Source organism: Coregonus lavaretus (genome assembly GCF_964263955.1).
Source record: "Coregonus lavaretus genome assembly, chromosome: 25".
Taxonomy (NCBI): Eukaryota; Metazoa; Chordata; class Actinopteri; order Salmoniformes; family Salmonidae; genus Coregonus; species Coregonus lavaretus.
In genome coordinates this window covers 9,038,552-9,063,160 of record NC_140012.1, presented here as the reverse complement: position 1 = coordinate 9,063,160, position 24,609 = coordinate 9,038,552, and the positions used below count along the sequence as shown (strand labels likewise).

The window sequence follows — 24,609 nt, the reverse complement described above, 5'->3', positions numbered from 1 at the left end:
TCACTCCACAGTTCCTGTATTGCATTTTGCTCCAACTTTACATCCAGTCAATCAACTATTCACTCAGCAGAGTCAAATAAATATATGAGGTAGGCTACAGTACATCTAAGCATGGCTTAATAATTGCCAAACTTAATGACTTTATACAACTTGGAGACAATATAGTATCTAACTTCTAGCTTTTTTGCCTAATGAGTCAAGACAGAATGACACTGAATGGATGACTTGTATTTATTTTTGTCTGTAAACATGGATAGTTATTCTCTGAGGATAAATGGCATAAATCAATCCAATTATCCATCAGATGAACAATTCCTCCTGCTTCATATTAGGCAAAACAAAGATACACCTTTTTTGTTGGCCAATCAGGCAAGCCTGAAAACATGTGAGATATAACACACATGGTTTGCCTGTATGAACATTTGCAAGTTATGACACAGTGGTGCATGCAGCTATTGTTTGGTAAGCAAGTACATCGTCATGAATGTTTTTGCACTATTTATGTTCAAATAATACATTTATACAAGGGGGCCAAAATAAAAGGGAAGGTTTGATGATCCGGAGACATTGTTTTTAGATATAAAAAGGCCCTACTGTACATGTCAACTGCGGAGACATTGGGGACTCTGAAATAAGACATACTCTCTCCCAGTCAGAGAGTGGAACACTTGCTTTGGACAGGTACTGTAAGATTGGAAACAATCCTCATCAGAATGTTAAAACTATTAATTTTTTGTATGATTTGTGTTTGGTGTGTATTTAATCATGCCTTGTTGTGAGTATGGTATGTGTGTGACTGTATGTTAACAGGAAAGAAAATACATCCAATGCCAGTTCACATTGAGTAAGATATTTATGAAATATTTGCAATATACAACTAAACCAATCCTGCAGTCCCTGTGTATTTTAAAGCTATAGTTTTAGGAGCAAGGAAAGTTATTTTGAGTTTAACGTTCCACACAGTCCAGATGAATGGCAGTTCTCAATAACACATACAAATAACCAGGCATGAACCCTGCAAACATATTGAGTAGGAAACACATGAAAATGTCCAGTTGTATCACATCAGAAGTCAGAATTCATTCATCTAAGGTGCTCAGGTGGAGGCCAAGTATGCTCTATGGAAATAATATCAAACGTGAATGAATCATCCTAACAGACAGTGTCTTCAAAATCTATCCCTATATAAAAGCCTACATGCAGAGGCCTTTGTCAAGGACAAGAACACAAGACAAAGACAAGGAATAAGATGAGTAAATAAATATAGCTGGGAGCAGTAATGAACGGGGTTCTCAGGATGACAGAAAGGACACAAGATCAGTTGGACAAAAAAGCAATCTATAGGTACGGTGCGGCCATATTTGAATGGAGCAACTATTTTTTCTCAAAACCATTAAAGACTGATGTAATGAGTCTAAATAAAAAAATCTGTCATGGTTCATGAGGAGAAGATGATTGCAGATTATTTTTGAGCATTAGCAACACATATGCAAATAATGAGTTGTTAATAGTTTCCTTATGTTTTTTAATATCAATACGACATTAAGTGTGGTTCATCTTATAGACGTCCATGATAGCAAGGACAAGTTTCCAGTTGATAGGCGACTGTGGAGTGGATTAACAGTGGTTTAAATGGACACGTAAATTCAGAGTTTTTATTTGTCAAAAACTCAGACATCTTTTGACCAATCCCTTTGACCATTCCCTTTTCTCAAACTAAGTTAAGGCATGTACAATGTGCCTGCATTCCACATTTTGTGAAATTTGGTCCTATGGTTCATGAGAAGATTTTTGAAGTAGTTTTTGCATATTTTAGCATATTAGCATATGTGCTAATATGCATCAACTGGTAAAGTGTTGCCATCTTTGAATGCATCAACGTTATTTTCTCACGCTCTTTAGTGACTATTGTGATGAGTCCAATGTCCAAATTTGGAGTAAATCTGACTTTCATGAGAAGAAGATTTTTCATGATTATTTTAAGTATTAGTATTACATAGTCAAAAAAGTGAATTGTTAACAGTTTCCTTATTTTTTAAGATATCAATGCCAAACTTAACATGGTTCAACATGGTAATGTATTTGTGACTACCCTAAAACGTTTAAAATTGATAGGCCATTGTGGAATAGATTTACTAAGGATTTAAATGGAAACGTAAAATCTGATTTCCTGATTGATCAATAACTCAGCCATCAGCCAAATCTAACCAATCCCTTAGACACCTACATACAATGTTTCAAGTCTCTAGGTCAAACGGGTGACGGATATGAGGGTTTAAGTGAGACTGCTTATAACAGCGCCCTCTATAGGCCAATTGTTGCCATTCTTTTTGACCAAGTTACTCAAGGCCTCTAGTTTCTGTGTGGCAAATTAGAAAACAAGTTTTCAATCTATACTTCAGTTATTTGACCATGTCAAATAATAATAATAATAGAACTCAGACAATAACAATAGGTATTCACATGTTCGCTGTGAACCCCAAATTATTCAAATGCACAGCATAACCTCAGAATGTCTGGGGTACACAGCAATATATTGTGCCGGAATCAAAATATCCTTCATTCAGAGGTGCAGGTACACTCTTAGAAAAAAAGGTGCTATCTAGAACCTAAAAGGGTTCTTCGGCTGTCCCCATAGGAAAACCCTTTAAAAAAACATTTTTGGTTCCAGGTAGAACCCTTTTGGGTTCCATCTAGAACCCTTTCCACAGATGGTTCTACATGGAACCCAAAAGGGTTCTACCTGGAACCAAAAAGGGTTAGCCTATGGGGACAGCTGGAGAACCCTTTTGGAACCCTTTTTTCTAAGAGTGTACTACTTGGGGCTCAGAAGGTCTCCTCTGGACTGGAGCTGGACCAGGACGTCCTGAGGAACTATCAACTCTGGTATCTCATCCAACACAGAGCCCTGGGGCATCTTTGAACCCTGTACCCATAGAGAGATGATGGAGGCACCAAAACAAATGGTCAGTCAGCGATAAGGGATTCCAAATTGAAATCTATAGTAGGCCTAATTTCTTTCAAAAATAGCACATGGCTGATAACTATCTATTATTGGATCTTCTCCACAAGAACCCAAGACATGATGGGATAAGTCTGTCTCTATAGTTTGACCACCAGTGGCAATGCTGCTATTGATGACTTACCTTGGTGGCTTTGAGGAGGTGGTTTCCCAGCCAGCTTGAGCAGCATGGACAGGGCATTGCTGACCAGTGTTTCTGTGTCCTCCTCCTCATCATCAGCCTGTCCCTACTCAGAGCCCCACCCACCCTGGCCTGCACGTTCAGCAACTTGCAGCTCTACTGCTGAAACAGCCTGTTGGGAATGTAATGTGACATCACCAGGACCCTGGGCGCCTCGATCAGGACGCTGAATGACGATAATAGGGACCATGACAACATCAAGACAGCATGTCAAACAATGTTTATGGCCGGGTTTTAGTCAAGCTATAGTGACTTTGGTTGGTCTGTCAACAGAATGCACATGCTTGACCCTCCGAACGTAGTACCAGAAGAGATATAACTATGATATATTGATTCAAATCTGCATGAAGTAAGATTCTCTACCAGTGTGGCCGTTCCTGCATGTCTCTCAGATCCTGCAGCAGAGACACAAGAACCTCGCTGGAAGACTAGAAGAGAAACAAAGAGAATGGTTGGGATTGAAAATCCCATATCATTATGCTAATCAATGGAAAGATGGGCCATAGAGGTTTTACTTGTATTAAAGTAATTGGCTGTGTAGAGTGTCTTGATGCTGCATTAACAGAGCTTTTGACAGATGTGCATATAATTATAGCTATGGGTTTCATTAAAAGGTGTTACTGGCTAATCTTGACTACTTAAATGACATGAAGCATGTTGGGTACAGCAAAAGCAGGCTTGTGATAGTGTCACCTTGGTAATACCTCTGCAAGCACTGGTTCAGCTCCTTGTAGTGTACTGCACAACCAAAGGAGAAAGAATGTAAGGTTCATTGCGTAACCCTGGTTCTACGATAACAGAGTGAGATATCTCGCTATGGGAAACGCCTTGCTTTCCATGAATAAGCTTTATTGCATGCATTATATTCTGTTCTTTAGTTTAGAGTGTATTCAATCTGAGGGAGACAAAAGGCCTACACCATAATGTCCTTTCTTCTCCTTCACAGACCTAGCTGTGACAGCCCATAACAAGGAACTTGCTGGAATAACCCCAATAAGGAGCATCCAAAATTGGAGTAACTGTTGAAGGCTTTTTCTAACAAGAGGAAGTTGTAGAGGAAGTATGTCCCAACTTCAGAGACTCATAAACACATTATAAAGCATTTTGAACATTGATTTTGATTTGACCTATCAGCTATAAACAAAACCATGCTCAGGAGGAGGAAGAGGGACCGGACTTCTATCAGTGAAAAAGTCTAATCCGCCCTGGAATGCACATCCTCTTTGTCCTAATAGCTCTTAAATATGTTCTACAGTAACGTTTGGCTGACCTCCCAGGTCACTCCTGTCGGTGAGTTGCTATTTTTTTAAAATAAAGACATCAACATCAACCCACTGACCCATCACACAAACAATCAAAGAACAATCACTGACATATTCAAACACTGTCACAGAATAGTCCAAGGCATATATTATTTAGAAATGTAACCTGAGAGGTTATGATTATATGATTTGTCATATAATACCTTTGTAAATGGCATTCACACACATGGTCAACCAATAAACAGTCTATAGTTCCCAGACACTCTTTAGACAGTATAAGCTGTTCAAATCTTAGAGTTTAAATTGCAGTACATTGCAAACCAATTGGACTCTTAGATAGCCTAAGTAAAGCATTGAACCTGACTATTGAATATAGTTTCTATAGCCCTCCCAGACAATGAACCCCTGTCAAAATATCATTCCGCTATCTCTGACTGTAGCCTACAGCGCATTTCTATAGTTGCGGGTTAGGGTCAGGTTCCAGACTCAGATTTTCACTTTATCAAATATAGTCGGGCGGTTGCAAATGGGCTATTAGCAATTGCGGATGGGTGCAGGTGAACCTGAGCACCACTGCTATGGATCACAACTGTGTTGCTACGAGTTTGTATGGAAAGCACCCATTTCATGCACTGAAAAGTACATTTTTACAGCACTGCAGCACAACTTGCCAGCACAAATCTTTCTAACGGCCCTCTGGCCCTGTGGGACTACTCCAGCATTGCAAACAGCAAAATGCTGTCTTCAAAGGCTGAGTTCCAGACGGTATTAAAGGCGATCTATAAGCCATAATTGACATTAGTTGTTTGGACTTGTTATTAAGCAACATGTGTGTGGACTGGGGACTAGGAAAGAGGGTGACTTGCTTATAATAAAGCCTTTAATAATAAAGGATATAATAAACAGTTAATAAGTTAGCAACAAACAAAATCCCCCAGAATGTTATACATAAATAGGAGAGTATATAACTAGATCACCCCCAAAAATCAACCAATTAATTCACCACTCAACAACAATATATAATTATGCTTGTTGTTACATTCTCAGTCAAACACTGTAGTAACTTAAGCATAATCATTTATTCATATAGAACACTGAGCTATATATTAACTGGTCGGCTATAGAAAAGTGTAATTGGAAAAACTATTAATTAAAAGTGTGCATTGCAGCTTTGAAACCACCAGATGATGCTAAAATCTATTTTGATACACTTGCGCTGCTCTAGTGCGTGACTTGCCCTTGTATGACGAGGGATGCGCGTGTGTCCCAGCCTACATTTAGCATCAACAGTTTCTTCCCAACAGAGTAGTGATGGGAAGTTCTATGTAGGTAAAATATTGACTTTATTATACAAGTATGTAAAGTATGAGTTGCACCTGTAGACTGAGTTTTGTAGTTGCAAAAAATATTTGCAAACATGTAACTTCTTTCGAGAATAAACGCAACACTTGGAAGCGCATAATGTGATGTGTGAATAAATACAACAACACTTGCAAACATGTAAATTGATATGTGAATAAATTCAATAAGATTTGCAAGCATGTAACTACATTTCAGAACTAATTTAGTAAACTTGCAACTGGTGAATCTTCTTCTGTGAATCAAAACTACATTTGCCGATATCGAATCTGTGCGCTCAAAATGTTGGCACACATTTTGCGACTAACCTGTGCCAAAAATTATGCAGTTGTAAAAAAAATAATCTGCAAGCAGCAAAGAAAAACCCGAGCTCTGGTGGATAGGGCTTTTTCTTCCGACCAATCAGATGAGGTGCTGTCATGCTTGAACGTGCTTTCACGTTTTACTCGAGTTCGAGTTTGTTGAGGAGATGCGGTGTATGTTTTGGTTCTACGAAGCTGAGTTCATCATAATAATCAATTAATTGCAATCGTTCTTGCAACATTGTAAAAAGCAGTTCTAAACTGCTATTTTTCTTCTCTATGCTCATGATCTATTTCCCTGCGCGCATACGACACAGAGGAGCGTGTATTAATCCTGCTGTAGGACTGACTCATTGCTGCCAGCGTTTAACAGTTTGGTCAAACAACCGACTAATATGAACGAGTCACTCAGAAAAACGAATCATGACTCTCGAGTCAGGTAAAAGAGTCGTTTAAAAAGAACGAATCGTTAGCGAACTGCATGTCACTGCGAACCATCGAGAGGACGATGGACTAAAAACCATCGAAAGGGGCAAGACACCGACTGGAAATGTTCAAGTTCGTCGCAATATGTATGTATGAAATTGTGTTGGATTTTGACACAATGTATCGTTGTCTTTATTATCGCAAAATACAAGAAAATATAATTCCTTCGAATTGATGGGGTAGCTACCAGTAGCTAGCTAGTTAACGTTAGCCAAGAGTCACCCGGTGTGGCTAGCGACTCGAGACCGGGCATGTTTGACAGCTGACAGTTTGGTTTTGACAGTTAATTTTTGGCGGACTATCTTGTAACTAATGACAGCAAACTAAATGACAATGCTATACTTTATTTGCTATAGATAGATTTGTGAAGTATTATTTTTCCACATGCCAGATGGCCTTGAAATGTGCTTGTCATGTCAGTGATTTTCCTGGCAGCAGATGTTCTTCACGTTAAGGATTCCTGTTAGAGATGATGATGCAAGAATGAGATCATGATGTAGCTAGCTAACCCGTTACCTTCAGTAAGATCCAGTTTATAATCGCTTTAGTTTGATTTGAGGCTCAGGGGCCAGGTTTGAAAGCTGAAGACCCTCAAGAATTACATTCACTGAAACGAATGTTAGAAATACAAATACTCAATCATGTAGCTACAACATATTTGAGTGATATAACGTTATTCACAATATAGTCTATTCTTTACTATTATTCTGCACCACATTTTGTGATATAATTTTTGCCAGAGAGGAGAATTTCTCCTTTTCTCACTAAATAATTCAGTGGTAATGGAAAACGTGTCAGGCACTGCATGCGTCTTCCTGTCATGTGGGCTTAATATTATAATGAGTAGTGGCCTTCAAGTACAAGCTAAGTTACCTCTTTCTCTCCTCTCCAACTCCCTTCTCTCAGTCCACATCCCTCTTTTCTACCACTCTCTTGCCACTCATCACCAACTCTCCAGACAGAAAAACACTTTGAAAGTAAGGAGTAAGGAGAGTACATGGCAATTCCACTGCAATATTCTGTTCATCCTTGTAGGATTTCTGTACAGCAAATTGAACTGTTTTACTGCCTCTCTCAAGGCTCAGTCTGGCTCAGTCCTTTGTGGCCATCAAAAGTGTTTTGTCACCACATTCGATGTAAGGTGATGCCAGAGTAGAGGTCAGTCAGTCAGCAACATTTGTTCCCAAGGTTTTATCAGAATGCCACTAACTGTACTGCACAACAGAAGCATTGTCCATCTCTCCCTATTTACCTCTCTCTCTTTTCTTGAGTTGTAGGCTATCTGGCACTTGGTTGCCCACCTGTATAAATCCCATACCAGGGCAGGAGATGACAAGAGAAGTGTCCGTAGTACAGTGACTTTCTCACAGATCACTTAGCCATTTGCTTTGTCTCATGTTCTAAAGGGGTCTGATGGATTTATTGGGAAAATGCCAAACTCACAGAACACAAATATTATTGACTGAGCTCGCGCCTATAAAACCCAACGTTTGCTATGTCGAGGCTATTCTCCCAGATACTCTAACAAACTCCTTGTGCATATAATATGACTCACACACACACCGTGGACCTACACTGAGTACATTTACATTTGAGTCATTTAGCAGACGCTCTTATCCAGAGCGACTGTGCTTAGGGTCGTTGTCCTGTTGGAAGGTGAACCTTCGGCTCAGTCTGAGGTCCTGAGCGCTCTGGAGCAGGTTTTCATCAAGGATCTCTCTGTATTTTGCTCCGTTCATCTTTCCCTCGATCCTGCCTAGTCTCCCAGTCCCTGCCACTGATAGACATCCCCACAGCATGATGCTGCCACCACAATGTTTCACTGTAGGGATGGTGCCAGGTTTCCTCCAGACATGACACTTGGCATTCAGGCCAAAGAGTTCAATCTTGGTTTCATCAGACCAGAAAATCTTGTTTCTCATGGTTTGTGTCCTTTAGCAAACTCCAAGTGGGCTGTCATGTGCCTTTTACTGAGGAGTGGCTTCCGTCTGGCCACTCTACCATAAAGGCTTGATTGGCGGAGTGCCGCAGAGATGGTTGTCGGGTTCTTGGTCCCCTCCCTGACCAAGGCCCTTCTCCCCTGATTGCTCAGTTTGGCCGGGCGGCCAGCTCTAGGAAGAGTCTTGGTGGTTCCAAACTTCTTCCATTTAAGAATGATGGAGGCCACTTTGTTCTTGGGGACCTTCAATGCTGCAGATTTGTGTCTCGACACAATCCTGTCTCGGAGCTCTACGGACAATTCCTTTGACCTCATGGCTTGGTTTTTGCTCTGACATGCACTGTTAACTGTGGGACCTTATATAGACAGGTGTGTGCCTTTCCAAATCATGTCCAATCAATTGAATTTACATTTACATTTTACATTTGAGTCATTTAGCAGACGCTCTTATCCAGAGCGACTTAGTTAGTGAGTGCATACATTTTTCATACTGACCCCCCGTGGGAAACGAACCCACAACCCTGGCTTTGCAAGCGCCATGCTCTACCAACTGAGCTACAGGAGGGCCTATTTACCACAGGTGGACTCCAATTAAGTTGTAGAAACATTTATTTATTTTTATTTTATTGCAAAAAGTTCTACAAACCTGTTTTCGCTCTGTCATTATGGGGTATTGTGTGTAGATTGATGAGGACATTTTTTCCAAATGTACTGTATATTAAAATAGACCATTGCCATATATGGATCTGTGCCCTTCACTTTGAACTGGACTGTTTTTACAGCATGAGCGGTCGTGAGTAGATGCTCTTGTTTTGAGATCAATGCGAGAGCTACATGTAGCAAAGTGTGCACATTTGTACATTTGTTCATATCCTTTGCTAGTTAGTGAGTTATTAGCCCAGTTATAGATCATCTTTAGTCCTTCCTACAAGAGCACAAAATGTGTGCGTTTCTAGACATGTTTGAAAAGTTAGTCAGGTAAAGAGTTTTTTTTGTTTTTTTGACAGGCTAAGTAGCCAATAGGCAGAGGGTAAGATAATTTACCTGATTCTCTGTAATAATGGTATGGGAATAATGATGTTTTAATTTTTTTCGAAAGTGGTTTCTTGCATCAAACAACACAGCAACATTTTCAGTCACCACCTTGTCTGAAGGACAAGTGGATAAACAGGTCAAGCCCTGAATTTTTTTTTCAAAGGTCTAATGGAATGTAGGCCTACATTGAACACCACACATTGGCTGCTACTGTAGGCTGAACATTAGAACAGCTATTTCCATGTTTAAACGTTATGGGATGCATTTTCTCTATTGTTTTTCATGGTAGGCCACTCTAGTAGGCCTACATTAGGATCAAATAGCCATAGTAGCCTACTTGACCACTGTTAAAACTAACTTAAAGCGGGTACAGCCTCAGTGTTCACAGTAAACGTGCGGCGGAAGTGGCACAGAATTTTCACAACATTCAAGTTTGTACTCAGCAGACCTGAAATTGTCTCGGTGACAAAAAAAATGTAGAGGGAACATTGGTTGCACCCTCCCTTTTCCCCTCGGAACAGCCTCAATTGGTCGGGGCATGGACTCTAGAAGGTGTCGAATGTTGACTCCAATGCTTCCCACAGTTGTTAAGTTGGCTGGATGTCCTTTGGGTGGTGGACCATTCTTGATACACACAGGAAACTGTTGTACCCCTTTCAAAGGCGCTTAAATCCTTTGAATGGCACACACACAATCCATGTTTCAATTGTCTCAAGGCTTAAAAATCTGTCTACACTGATTTGAAATGACATCAATAAGGGATCATAGCTTTCACCTGGAATCACCTGGTCAGTCTATGTCATGGAAAGAGCAGGTGTTCTTCATGTTTTGTATACTGTGTATATATTTTGCATCAATTGTCAATGCCAACACACTGGCCAATGTGCTAGAAATTCCTCTCTGCTGATGATGCCTAATTTCTGTGGTGACTTTTGTTGACGTTAAGCAAAGCCCCACAATAGAATCTAGGCCTATTTAAAATCCCAGTCTAGACTCCACATGTTCATGTAACCTACTACAGTACAGTGTGGCTCTTGGATCCTAGCCAATTGTTTCTGGGAAAATAAATTATATCCAAATCATTTCCGTCATTATTCACTTGTAGCCTTTTGTCATATTATTCTACAGTGCCCACAGATCTACTCCCGTGAGTGGTTATATCGACCCATAACTCTGAGTTTTGACTTAGTAGGCCTAAGTCCCATGATGACTTGGGAGCAATATGCAGTCCCTCAGGGAGTTTTTTGTGATATTTGCGGGGAAAAGTGCTTGATTTTGCTGCGGCAAATCTGACATTTTGAATGGCAATATGCCATTTAATAAAACAACAAACTTTAGAATGTCGTTTTTATAACGTGGTATTCATCTCTTACACTACGAGGTCCGGAGCCTGCTGGTTTTCTGTGCTATCTGATAATGAATTGCACCCACCTGGTGTCCCAGGTCTAAATCAGTCCTTAATTTAGAAAGGAACAATGAAAAAAACGCAGTGGAACTGGCTTCGAGGTCCAGAGTTGAGTTCAAGGGCTGTATAGCCTACACAGGATTCACACGTGTAGCTTTATTTTGTTGGCACTACAGTCAGATCTCTAATCAATGCAAATGGAATACATATTATGGGAATTAAGTTATCTAAATGAGGAGTAGGCTACAACGAGCAAACGACAGGTAGTCTGTTTAATCCACATCGACGGGGCTGTAGTGGAGCAGGTCGAGAGCTTCAAGTTCCTCGGTGTCCACATCACTAAGGAATTATCATGATCCACACACACCAACACAGTCGTGAAAAGGGCATGACAACGCCTCTTCCCCCTCAGGAGGCTGAAAAGATTTGGCATTGGCTCTCAGATCCTCAATAAGTTCTATAGCTGCACCATTGAGAGCATCTTGACTGGCTGCATCACTGCTTGGTATGGCAACTGCTTGGCATCCGACTGCAAAGCGCTACAGAGGGTTGTGCGTACGGCCCAGTACATCACTGAGGCCAAGCTGAGCTCCCTGCCATCCACGACCTCTATACCAGGCGGTGTCAGTGGAAGGCCCTAAAAATGGTCAGACTCCAGCCTGTTCTCATAGACGGTTCTCTCGCACGGCAAGCGGTACCGATGCACAAAGTCTGGAACCAACAGGACCCTGAACAGCTTCTACCCCCCCCCCAAGCCATAAGACTGCCAAATAGTCTGGCTATCTATTTGTTAACTATTTAACTATCTGCATTGACCCTTTTTGCACTAACTCATTTTTTAAAAAAAATTCTCTGCACTGTTGGGAAGGGCCTGTAAGTAAGTATTTCACTGCTAGTCTACACCTGTTATTTTCAAAGCACGTGATAATCTGAATGGAGTTGTTGTAGACAGCTACGGGGAGCCCAGCAAAATAGACCCAACTGCCCTACCTAACTAGCTTTCTAGCCATCTTAGCTAGCTTCTTTACATCGTTTTGATGCAGTAAAGACAGGCATTGCCAGATGGGATGATAGATAACCTATGGCATTTACAAGTTTGCCTAACTACCGCGAGTCAGTGGCTACTTTTTCTCTCTCTCCCTCCCATGTCAACACACACCACCGGCCCCTGCCCATCCCCTGCCCTGCTGCAGCGTGCACTCTCTCCCGAGTTGCGCAGGCTGCCCAGCAAACAAGTGTCCAAGTTTAAACAAAGTAATCTATCCGAAAAAATGTAATGATATTATTCAAATAGTGAAATTATTTCAAGTGCCCATCACTAGTTTGTTGACATATGGCTTAATTGATCCATATTATGTGGTAAATGTGCTGTGATTGATTGAAATTGCGAGCCGTTTTTTGACTGCGGTGATGGGTCAGTTTTATGTGATAATATTGCGATGATTTGACTGTTTTAATGCGGAAATACTGCAGTGATTGGTCAAATTTGCAAGCCCTCGCATAATATGCGGTGAGTTGTTGAAAAAAATGTATTATAATAATTGCGATCACAGAATCCTGGAGGGACTGGATATTGCAGCAGTCTGGCCCAGATTTTGGTCCTCATTCAGGTTCCGAATCCCCCCATATGCAGCGCCTCACCTCCATTCCCATCTGTCTAATTATGGAGTCACTGATGAATGGGACTCCTGGCTAGGGCTGTTGCGGTAATACCACACCGGCGGTCACGAGTCATGAAGGCAGTCAAATTCCACGTGACCGTTTAGTCACGGTAATTTGGCTTCTCCAAGCTCTGATGCTGCTGATGGTCATTAGTAGCCTACCAAACTTGCTAACTGCCTGGTACTCAGCACTCTATTGTCCCTCTAATCACTCTGATATCAATGCAAATGTATCAAATCTAATCAAACACTTCATGAGAGCTCATGTTGCGCAACATTTCTATAGGCTATGCAATTGCGCAAGAAAACAAAGTGATGGCCTCTATTAAAAAGAGGATCCCATCAGCTTTCTATAGACTAGGCCTACTATATTTATTTCTCTACTTTCCTAATATTAAGCACATTGCTTATCTTTACAACAGGAGTATAGCGTACCTGGCTGGCATGAAAATAAACCACGGAAAAGCGTCCTCCATTCACTATTTAAGTGCATAGATTACATATATTTTTTCCCCCTGCCCCTGTTTCGAGACGGGTGCATGATAATGGTCCATTCTAAATCAAAACAAATTTCACACATGATTTACTATATGTAAAGACAAGATTAAATCAAGAATAGTCTGATAGGCTAATATTGACACCCATCACTTGTGAATTATATACAGTGCATTCGGAAAGTATTCAGACCCCTTCCCTTTTTCCACATTTTTTTACGTTACTGCCTTATTCTAAAATGGATTAAATACAACTGTTGCTCATCAATCTACACACAATACCCCATAATGACAAAGCGAAAACAGGTTTTTAGATTTTTTGCAAATGTATAAAAAAAACAAAAAACATACCTTATGTAAATAAGTCTTCAGACCCTTTTGCTATGAGACTCAGAATTGAGCTCAGGTGCATCCTGTTTCCATTGATCATCCTTGAGATGTTTCTACAACTTGATTGGAGTCCACCTGTGGTAAATTCAATTGATTGGACATGATTTGGAAAGGCACACACCTGTCTATATAAGGTCCCACAGTTGACAGTGCATGTCAGATCAAAAACCAAGCCATGAGGTCAAAGGAATTGTCCGTAGAGCTCCGAGATAGGATTGTGTCGAGACTCTTCCTAGAGCTGGCCACCCGGCCAAATTGAGAAATCTGGGGAGAAGAGCCTTGGCCAGGGAGGTGAGCAAGAACCCGATGGTCACCCTGACAGAGCTCCAGAGTTCCTCTGTGGAGATGGGAGAACTTTCCAGAAGGACAACCATCTCTGCAGCACTCCACCAATCAGGCCTTTATGGTAGAGAAGCCAGACGAAAGCCACTCCTCAGTAAAAGGCACATGACTGCCCGCTAAAAGGCACCTAAAGGACTCTGACCATGAGAAACAGGATTCTCTGGTCTGATGAAACCAAGATTGAACTCTTTGGCCTGAATGTCAAGCGTCACGTCTGGAGGAATCCTGGCACCATCCCTACGGTGAAGCATGTTGGTGGCAGCATCATGCTGTGTGGATGTTTTTCAGTGTCAGGGACTGGGAGTCAGGATCGAGGGAAAGATGAACAGAGCAAAGTACAGAGAGATCCTTGATGAAAACCTGCTTCAGAGCGCTCAGGACCTCAGACTGGGGTGAAGGTTCACCTTCCAACAGGACAATGACCCTAAGCACACAGCCAAGACAACGCAGGAGTGGCTTCGGGACAATCTCTGAATGTCCTTGAGTGGCCCAGCAAGAGCCCGGAATTGAACCCAATCGAACATCTCTGGAAAGACCAGAAAATAGCTGTGCAGCGACGCTTACCATCCAACCTGACAGAGCTTGAGAGGATCTGCAGAAAAGAATGGGAGAAACTCCCTAAATACAGATGTGCCAAGCTTGTAGCGTTATACCCAAGAAGATTCAAGGCTGTAATCGCTGCCAAAGGTGCTTCAACAAAGTACTGAGTAAAGGTTCTGAATACTTATGTAAATAAGGTATTTCAGTTTTTTATCTTTAATACATATGCAGAAATGTCTAAAAAACTGTTTTTGCTTTGTCATTATAGGGTAGTGTGTGTAGATTGATGAGTAAAAAAACAAACAATTTAATAAATTTTAGAATAAGGCTGTAACGTAACATAATGTGGAAAAAGACAAGGGGTCTGTATACTTTCCGAATGCACTGTATTATCACTTGTGAATGATGCCCAGCGTAAGGCAAGAAAGTAAAATGTTTTGCGACTTTTTTGAATCCTAGTTGTACATCTCATGTAGCTTAGCCCATAGGCCTATATGTTTTGATAAGGTTTGTATCACAACTAAAGTGGCCAAATAACTTCTTAAAATGAAGCACGTTAATCCGCTTTACAAGGGGTGTAGAGCCTAACTGGCATACATAAGCAGCGCATGAGTTTCAAGTTTGGGGAAGATCATTTTCATCATACAAATGCACCATTATAATAAAAGCAAAACATGCATAATCGCATTTGCAGTCACTTTTATAATGGTGTTTTCCCGCTAATGGAACATTCACGCTTAAAGCCTACTGCCATGTGCACATTGCTGCGCTTATAATGTTAAGAAATAGCCTAATAGTTTATCACATTTTAAGCTGAACGTTCTGATCTGTAGCGTAAGTTTAAAGCTTGGTCGCAAATGGGTCTTCCAAATGGACAATGACCCCAAGCATACTTCCAAAGTTGTGGCAAAATGGCTTAAGGACAACAAAGTCAAGGTATTGGAGTGGCCATCACAAAGCCCTGACCTCAATCCTATAGACAATTTGTGGGCAGAACTGAAAAAGCGTGTGCAAGCAAGGAGGCCTACAAACCCGACTCAGTTACACCAGCTCTGTCAGGAGGAATGGGTCAAAATTAATCCAACGTATTGTGGGAAGCTCGTGGAAGGCTACCCGAAACCTTTGACCCAAGTTAAACAATTTAAAGGCAATGCTACCAAATACTAATTGAGTGTATGTAAACTTCTGACCCACTGGGAATGTGATGAAAGAAATAAAAGCTGAAATAAATCATTCTCTCTACTATTATTCTGACATTTCACATTCTTAAAATGAAGTGGTCATCCTAACTGACCTAAAACAGGGAATTTTTACCAGTATTAAATGTCAGGAATTGTGAAAAACTGAGTTTAAATGTATTTGGCTAAGGTGTATGTAAACTTCCGACTTCAACTGTATTTCTTTGTTAACCACTCAACCGCATGTGCGCACTCCCTCAAATCATTTGGAGAAAATATATTTTCAATTTTATTCAGCTTTGTTCAATTATATTCTTCATATTATAAAATAATGCCACAGAATTCTAACCAAACTTGTCTGCTAAATGAACTAGTGTAGCCCACAGCCATATGGCATAGCCAGATCAGGGCCTAACATAAGGACAACTCAGAGTATGCTATTCTGTTCTTCATATCATGCTTCTTTAGACCTGTCTAAAATAAATCATGGATTTATTGGGAACGTCTAGGCTATATTACATGGATTTATTCAACTTTTTAAAATGTAGATGTTCCAAAGGTCTGCATCAGTGGCTTCTAGGCTATGTGTGGAAGCCAGGAGATGCTAAATGTGTATGTTAATTAACGGTCAATTACCGTGAGACCGACAGTTATTTGCATGACAATCACCGGCTGACGAAATTTTGTGACCGCCACAGCCCTACTCCTGGCCACACTTTTTTATCTCCAGGGAAATTAGAATGTCTCGTTTTATACCGCTACCTATTTCACTTTTATCATCGCTATTGACTGCATATATTTACATATATTTACTTTCCCACCTAGAATAACACTCCAAGGAACTTGCTGCTATGAGTTGTTCTCCATGTTCCTGCAGAACATTAAGCTATTCATAATTGGACATGCTCAATTGTACTTAGATGTTTATTTTTTACATTGAATCTAGAGTTATTTGGAACTTAATAGTGCAACAGCAGTTGACACAGCAGATCTCTATGTATATGCTAACACATCTCTTTTTAAGTCATGTTTTCTAACATGCGTTATGAAGCGTTGTTAAATCCCTTCTTTCTGTGCTGGTGGAAATGGATACAGTTCTTTTAATAATCCACCCTGTTTGAGGCAAGGGACTCAGACATGCCCTTTGGTTAGTTCCCAGAAAAAGCATTGATCTGCAGCTTTCTGCATCCTGATGGGACCTGATGCTACAGCCAAGAAGTTGATGTCTGTCTTGTGAGGGGATAGATCTAAGCTAGATAGGCTAAAGCTTGCAGGCCTGGGAGCCCAACACTAACTGTCCGGTGAAGTTCAAGAGCCAGGAAAACTGCAGAAGAGCGACCTGCTGTGGCTTTGGCACACAGTGCATAATAAATTATTACTGGATAAGAGTTGAAATTGCTGAGTTGAAGATCCTTCCAGTGTGTTGTGTGTTTTGTAACTCGATACAGAAGAGCGCGCTAGAGGGGGCACGCACCCGTTACGCATAAACACACACTATGGCCGGCGACGAGTGGCTAATCTGCCTTTGCCATCCATACTATTGGCCAATTTACAATCGCTTGATAATAAAGTGGACGAACTACAGGCACGAATATCCTACCAACGGGACATTAACTTATCTTGTGTTTCACCGAGTCGTGGCTGAACGAAGACATGAATAACATACAGCTGGCGGGTTATACACTGTATTGGCAGGAAATAACAGCAGCCTCTGGTAAGACAAGGGGTGGCAGTCTATGTATATTTGTAAACAACAGCTGGTGGACGATATCTAAGGAAGTCTCAAGGTTTTGCTCGCCTGAGGTAGAGTATATCATGATAAGCTGTAGACAACACTATCTACCAAGAGAGTTTTCATCTATATTCTTAATAGCTGTCTATTTACCACCACAACCGATGCAGGCACTAAGACCTCACTCAATGATCTGTATATTGCCATAAGCAAAGAGGAAAATGCTCATCCAGAGGCAGCGCCGGGGACTTTAATGCAGGGAAACTTAGATCAGTTTTACCTCATTTCTACCAGCATGTTAAATGTGCAACCAGAGGGAAAACAACTCTAGACCACATTTACTCCACACACAGAGACGTGTACAAAGCTCTCCCTCGCCCTCCATTTGGCAAATCTGACCATAATTCTATCCTCCTGATTCCTGCTTACAAGCTAAAACTAAAGCACCAGTGACTCGGTCAATAAAAAAGTGGTCAGATGAAGCAGATGCTAAGCTGCAGGACTGTTTTGCTAGCACAGACTGGAAAATGTTCCGGGATTCTTCCGATGGCATTGAGGAGTACACCACATCAGTCACTGGCTTCAGCAATAAGTGCATCGACGACGTCGTCCCCACAGTGACTGTACGTACATAACCCAACCAGAATCCATGGATTACAGACAACATCCGCACTGAGCTAAAGGGTAGAGCTGCCGCTTTCAAGGAGCGGGACTCTAACCTGGAAGCTTATAAGAAATCCCGCTATGCCCTCCGACAAACCATCAAACAGGCAAAGCGTCAATACAGGACTAAGATCGAATCGTACTACACCGGCTCCGACGCTCATCGGATGTGGCAGGGCTTGCAAACTATTACAGACTACAAAGGGAAGCACAGCCGCGAGCTGCCCAGTGACACGAGCCTACCAGACGAGCTAAATTACTTCTATGCTCGCTTCGAGGCAAGCAACACTGAAACAGAGCATCAGATGTTCCGGACGACTGTGTGATCACGCTCTCTGTAGCCGATGTGAGTAAGACCTTTTAAACAGGTCAACATTCACAAGGCCGCAGGGCCAGACGGATTACCAGGACATGTACTCCGAGCATGCGCTGACCAACTGGCAAGTGTCTTCACTGACATTTTCAACCTCTCCTGTCTGAGTCTGTAATACCAACATGTTTCAAGCAGACCACCGTAGTCCCTGTGCCCAAGAACACTAAGGTAACCTGCCTAAATGACTACCGACCCGTAGCACTCATGTCTGTAGCCATGAAGTGCTTTGAATGGGTGGTCATGGCTCACATCAACACCATTATCCTAGAAACCCTAGACCCACTCCAATTTGCATATCGCCCCCAACAGATCCACAGATGATGCAATCTCTATTGCGCTCCACACTGTCATTTCACACCTGGACAAAAGGAACACCAATGTGAGAATGCTATTCATTGACTACAGCTCAGTGTTCAACACCATAGTGCCCTCAAAGCTCATCACTTAGCTAAGGACCCTGGGACTAAACACCTCCCTCTGCAACTGGTTCCTGGACTTCCTGAATGGCCGCCCCCAGGTGGTAAGGGTAGGTAACAACACATCCGCCACGCTGATCCTCAACACGGGGTCCCCTCAGGGGTGCGTGCTCAGTCCCCTCCTGTACTCCCTGTTCACTCATGACTGCATGGCCAGGCACGACTCCAACACCATCATTAAGTTTGCCGAAGACACAACAGTGGTAGGCCTGATCACCGACAATGACGAGACAGCCTATAGGGAGGAGGTCAGAGACCTGGCCGTGTGGTGATCAAGACAAAGAAGATGATTGTGGACTACAGGAAAAAGAAGAGGACCGAGCACGCCCCAATTCTCATCGACGGGGCTGTAGTGGAGCAGGTTGAGAGCTTCAAGTTCCTTGGTGTCCACATCACCAACAAACTAATATGGTCCAAGCACACCAAGACAGTCGTGAAGAGGGCACGACAAAACCTATTCCCCCTAAGGAGACTGAAAACATTTGGCATGGGTCCCCAGATCCTCAAAAGGTTCTACAGCTGCACCATCGAGAGCATCCTGACTGGTTGCATTACTGCCTGGTATGGAAACTGCTCGGCCTCCGACCGCAAGGCACTACAGAGGGTATTTCCTACAGCCCAGTACATCACTGGGGCCAAGCTTCCTGCCATCCAGGACCTCTATACCAGGCGGTGTCGGAGGAAGGCACTCAAAATTGTCAAAGACTCCAGCCACCCTAGTCATAGACTGTTCTCTCTGCTACCGCACGGCAAGCGGTACCAGAGTGCCAAGTCTAGGTCCAAGAGGCTTCTAAACAGCTTCTACCCCCAAGCCATAAGACTTCTAATCAAATGGCTACCCAGACTATTTGCATTGCCCCCCCCCCCCCCTTTTTACGCTGCTGCTACTCTCTGTTTATTATCTATGCATAGTCACTTTAATAACTCTACCTACATGTACATATTACCTTGACTAATCGGTGCCCCCGCACATTGACTAGGTACCGGTACCTACTGTATAGCCTCAATATTGTTATTTTTACTGCTGCTCTTTAATTATTTTATTTTGTATTATTTTTATATTGTATATTTCTTTTTTTTGGGGGGGGGGGGGGGATTCTTTCTTAAAAGTGTTTATTAAGGGCTTGTAAGTAAGCATTTCACTGTAAGGTCTACACCTGTTGTATTCGGCGCATGTGAAAAATAAAAATTTATTTGATTTATGGCACTCGGCTACATCTGTACAGAAATAGCTTGAGAGGATGTTGCGAAGGTATTGATTGGAGAGGACCGAGCAGGATGCTGCAGGTCATTCTGTCAGTGTTTCTAATGAAGAATGTCCTGTATCACTGATGGATGCTCCGTGTACTCTACTCTGGTCCTATTCCTTTTTGGAAACGTATAATATTTGCTCTGGTGGTTGTTTGTCTACATGAAGATGATGTATTCCCACTCAACTTTTGCAACGCAACAGTGCTACTGATAAATATATTGTTTGTTTTACCATGTACAGTAGTGTAATATAACTGGTTTCTGTTGATTTTCCAGATCTAAATGTATATCATGAACACAGATATGATTCCAAAATTCGCCTCGAAAGACGAGGAGATTGACTTCTGGAAGGCTCTTTCCCTCAAGTACAAGAAAAAGTAAGATATGCACAAATCATGCCTTTTATTTTACATTAATGCTATCTCTAAGATCATCAGGCTTAACTTTTACTTGAACTCACCAGAAACTCAGAGGTATGACAGTATGATGTTGGAATCCTATGGTTTCACTGTGTGCGTGGAAACTGAGCAACACTACATATACCTGTACTTTAATATCCTGAATACTTCTGAAAGGAAATTCCCCAGCCAGACTTGTTACATTGACCTCAAATTGCCTAGCTCTCCTCACTCTCTCGTTTTTAAAGCGCAGTAATGAATGACAGATCCAGTTTAGCCTGCGAAAGTTCTTTATGTAAGGCCATGTTAGGAATGTCCTTCAATACTCCTTTATACTTCCACAAAGGGACAGATCTGTTTTCACATTAAAAAGTATCTTAAGGCCTCCCGAGTGGTGAAACGGTCTAAGGCACTGCATTGCAGTGCTTGAGGCGTCACTACAGACCGGGGTTCGATCCCAGGCTGTGTCACAACCGGCCGTGATCGGGAGTCCCATAGGGTGGCGCACAATTGGCCCAGTGTCGTCCGGGTTAGGGGAGGGTTTGGCCGGGGGGGCTTTACTTGGCTCATCGCGCTCTAGCGACTCCTTGTGGCGGGCCGGGCGCCTGCAGGCTGACGTCGGTCATCAGTTGAACGGTGTTTCCTCCGACACATTGGTGCAGCTGGCTTCCAGGTTAAGCGGGCGGGTGTTAAGAAGCGCGGTTTGGCTGGTCATATTTCGGAGGACGCATGACCTTCGACCTTCACTTTCCCGAGCTTTTTGGGGAGTTGCAGCGATGAGACAAGATCGCAATTGGATATCACGAAATTGGGGAGAAAAAGGGGGTAAAATACAACAACAAAAAAACACACAAAGTATCTTAAATATACAATGAATGGGATTATGTAATAGCGGTCTTAGATTTATGTTCTCTTTTCCCATCTGTGCGAGACTGGCAGTGGGCGACAAACGTGACTCTGCTCCCTGTAGTGAAATTAGCTGTGGTCTATTTCTTTCAATGAACATCCTCATCACACAGCACAGGCACACTGCTGTTTTGATACAAAAGACTGCTGATAAGATCGCAGTGGACAACCGACACACCCAGCGCTAGGGGAAACTACACCCAGTTATATAAGGCTCTATGGACATTTACACCCAAGGGGAATCAAAGCCACTTCCCTTTGTATCGCTCGATAAATGTGTGTTTAAGATTGTCATGAATTTGGTACTGAAGCAGCTCCTTAATATCAACAATAGATGCTCTTGCTTGAGGATTCCCCCAAACACTGTTGCAAAAATTATGTTTGCCAATAAAGAGGATGCTCGGGTTCCCTGACAGCTCAGGGATATCTGAAAGGGACATTCACCTCTTGGGCAAAACAAGCAGTTAAAAGACTGCCGAGGGTGCTGATGCTGCGTTTGGAATAAACCACAGAGGAAGTGGTAACCTGCTGGGTTTTAAAGTTAAAGAGCACACTTGGCTTTCCCCTTCAAAATACCACTGCCCCCAGGGTAGCAACACAGGACAGACAGCCCATAGCAGGACAGTGGGTGCTGTTTGATGGCATTCCTGTCTCCAGGCCCCCCTTCCACCCTGTCCCACCGGTCACATGCCTGTAGTGTGCCATGCCGATGGTCCCCGGACACAGCCATTTTTAGAGCAGCTGTGTGTCCATGGCTGTAGTGGGCGGCAGACGCTTACTTGCATAACCCCAGTCAACCCAACCCCCACCCTGAAACGCTGCCCTGTCCTGGCCACATGCCCACAGTAAACAACCCAACCTTTTGGTTATTTATATAATATCTACTTTTGCTTTGGATAGCAGACAGACAGTCTGTTGCCGTTTGGAGAGGCCAGGGTGGACAAGTAACGAGATGTGGCGTTAGGAAAGTCAGAGGGTTCTTTGATTTGGATTAGCTGGATCACGATCAAGTTCAGTTTAAAAGTGCAAATCCTGTGTGGGCTTTGTGAAGCGGCCACGATCTGCTCTTTCAATTTCCACTGTTTAAATGGCCTGAAGACAGTTGTGTATGTTTAAGTACCAACTGTATGTCATGTAGGATTTTCAGGTTTTTAGATAAACAAAGAAGATCGGTAATTTATGGTTTGCTAGTTCCTGTTACTGTCTACAAAACAGGATATGCGTTGACTTTAAGAAGTCTTGTAGATAGTAGATACCATTCATCACAGAAGACTGTAACATGATTTCTATTTTTAAAGACATGCTCTGGGACTTTGGTGAATACTAAGTACGTTTTAAAACTCCCGCTATTACCAGAATTACTGTCTTACCGCAGTTAGCCTAGCCACAAAATCCCTAGTTTGAAAGCGACTGTTTTTCTGGAAGCTGTGCTGCGCCACTTTCCCTAAATTTCAGTTTAACCAATGAGCTTCAGCCCCTCACCATATGAGTGACAGCTAGCAAGAGTCACATAATGCACCCACAGCAGAGCAAGAGCGAGAGAGAGGGCAATGATGTGGTGCACATATCTGCACGTGACGTAATACGCAATTTTCGGGGACCACTTTTGGCTCGTGAGCGTTACTTTCAGAACTACTGGCTAAAAGGTATACAAAAGTACTGGAGAATCTCTTCAAGTCTTATATACTTTACTTGGGTACTTTAATTTCATAGTAAAAACCTAATAAATACTAATGGACTGTTAAATAACAATGTTGGTGTACTAACCATGTCCTCCGGTGGTGTCTGCCCTGTCAGTTGCCAGGAGGCCCAGGAGGAGCTGCTGGAGTTCCAGGAGGGCAGCAGAGAGCTGGAGGCAGAGCTGGAGACCCAGCTGGGCCAGGCTGAGCACCGCATGAGAGTCCTGCACTCTGAGAACAGCAGGCTCAAGAACGAGGTGGACTCACTCAAGGTGCACAAGAGGGACACAATGCACTAGATTGGCTCAAGTAAAAAATATATACATATATTTTCTTGGAATGTGGCATTTTACAAATCCGAAATCCTGTGAATTACGAGTTTACCACCTTTAGCGTTCATGCTCCTCTTTTGACAACCTAAGAAACACGTCATAACCTTGACATAATAAATGATTGATGATTATTTGAAGCTGCCTTATATCATTATGGCTTGTCCTTTAGTGCTGTCTCCGGAGAGGAGGCACGTTTCTTTAGCATGTCTGTCAGTATCCCAACCTATAGAAGTTATTAATGACATTTACATTTGTACATTTTAGTCATTTAGAGCGACTTACATAATTTTTTTATTTTTCATACTGGCCCCCCGTGGGAATCGAACCCACAACCCTGGTGTTGCAAACGCCATGCTCTACCAACTGAGCTACATCCCTGCCGGCCATTCCCTCCCCTACCCTGGACGACGCCGGGCCAATTGTGCGCCGCCCCATGGGTCTCCCGGTCGCGGCCGGCTACGACAGCCGTATCAGGCATGGTCAGCAGTAAAGCGGTAAAGGAGAGAGGGTTCTTAGTCAGAAATCGTATCAGTCAGGCAGACAAGGAACTCTCTTTCCCAATCTTGCTCTGATCACTACTACGGGGAATCGGCACCTGTGCTTAACTGCCCCTCGACATCCTGTTATATCCAGCTGTGGTTAATTTGCATGAAACACATCATTCTCATACATAATGCATCAGCAGCACGTTCATTCTCACACCTTAATTAGCGCTGGGATGAGTGTGGCTCTGTGTCCATGTTCACATTACAACTCCAGCCATGCGAGTCAGTGAGTCACCCCACCGGTGATGGTGAGATTGTTCGTTATCCCAGGCAATTAAAAAACATGTATTGCTTTCATGCCTTTGTTTATGAAAAATACCACAGCAATGACTAGTTTTCTCATTCTGATGCCAGAGACTGTCTGTGACACCTTGAGTAACGTCTTGTTATGGGATACGAGCTACTTGACGTAGGCTAGAATGTATGTGTTGATGTAGTAAGTATGAATATGTAGTTAATGTAAAACGGCATTTCAGGACAAAGCAGGGCTTGTCTGGCCCAGGTTAGTGGTTAATTGATTCAGACGTGACATATCCAGAAGATATAGGTCAGACAGGCAGGCAGACCCAGTCACATTTATTGAGCTGAGCTCCAGAGAGCTGGAGCTGGAGGAGAAGATATGGGTCACATCATCACCCCATACCCTGAGAATGCTTGA

General features: G+C 42.5%; 1 protein-coding gene and 1 pseudogene across 2 annotated transcripts in view; one reads left to right on the top strand and one right to left on the bottom strand.

Annotated features, from left to right (window-relative positions):
- Positions 1 to 2,815: 2,815 nt before the first annotated feature.
- Positions 2,816 to 4,693, bottom strand: LOC311100520 (testis-expressed protein 47-like; annotated as a pseudogene). The gene is made up of 5 exons: positions 4,669 to 4,693; positions 3,842 to 3,941; positions 3,567 to 3,623; positions 3,147 to 3,369; positions 2,816 to 2,926 (listed from the first exon to the last, which is right to left on the bottom strand). The product of its transcript is annotated as a testis-expressed protein 47-like (transcript).
- Positions 4,694 to 6,631: 1,938 nt separating this feature from the next.
- Positions 6,632 to 24,609, top strand: part of LOC311100990 (nuclear distribution protein nudE-like 1-A) — a gene marked incomplete at its 3' end in the record, with an annotated part of 40,590 nt that continues 22,612 nt past the window's right edge. The window contains exons 1-3 of the mRNA XM_084141997.1: positions 6,632 to 6,698; positions 20,368 to 20,468; positions 23,193 to 23,346. Coding sequence (XP_083998123.1) covers positions 20,374 to 20,468; positions 23,193 to 23,346 — 249 coding nt within the window. The 5' untranslated portion in view covers positions 6,632 to 6,698; positions 20,368 to 20,373. The remainder of the gene's footprint in view (positions 6,699 to 20,367; positions 20,469 to 23,192; positions 23,347 to 24,609) is intronic.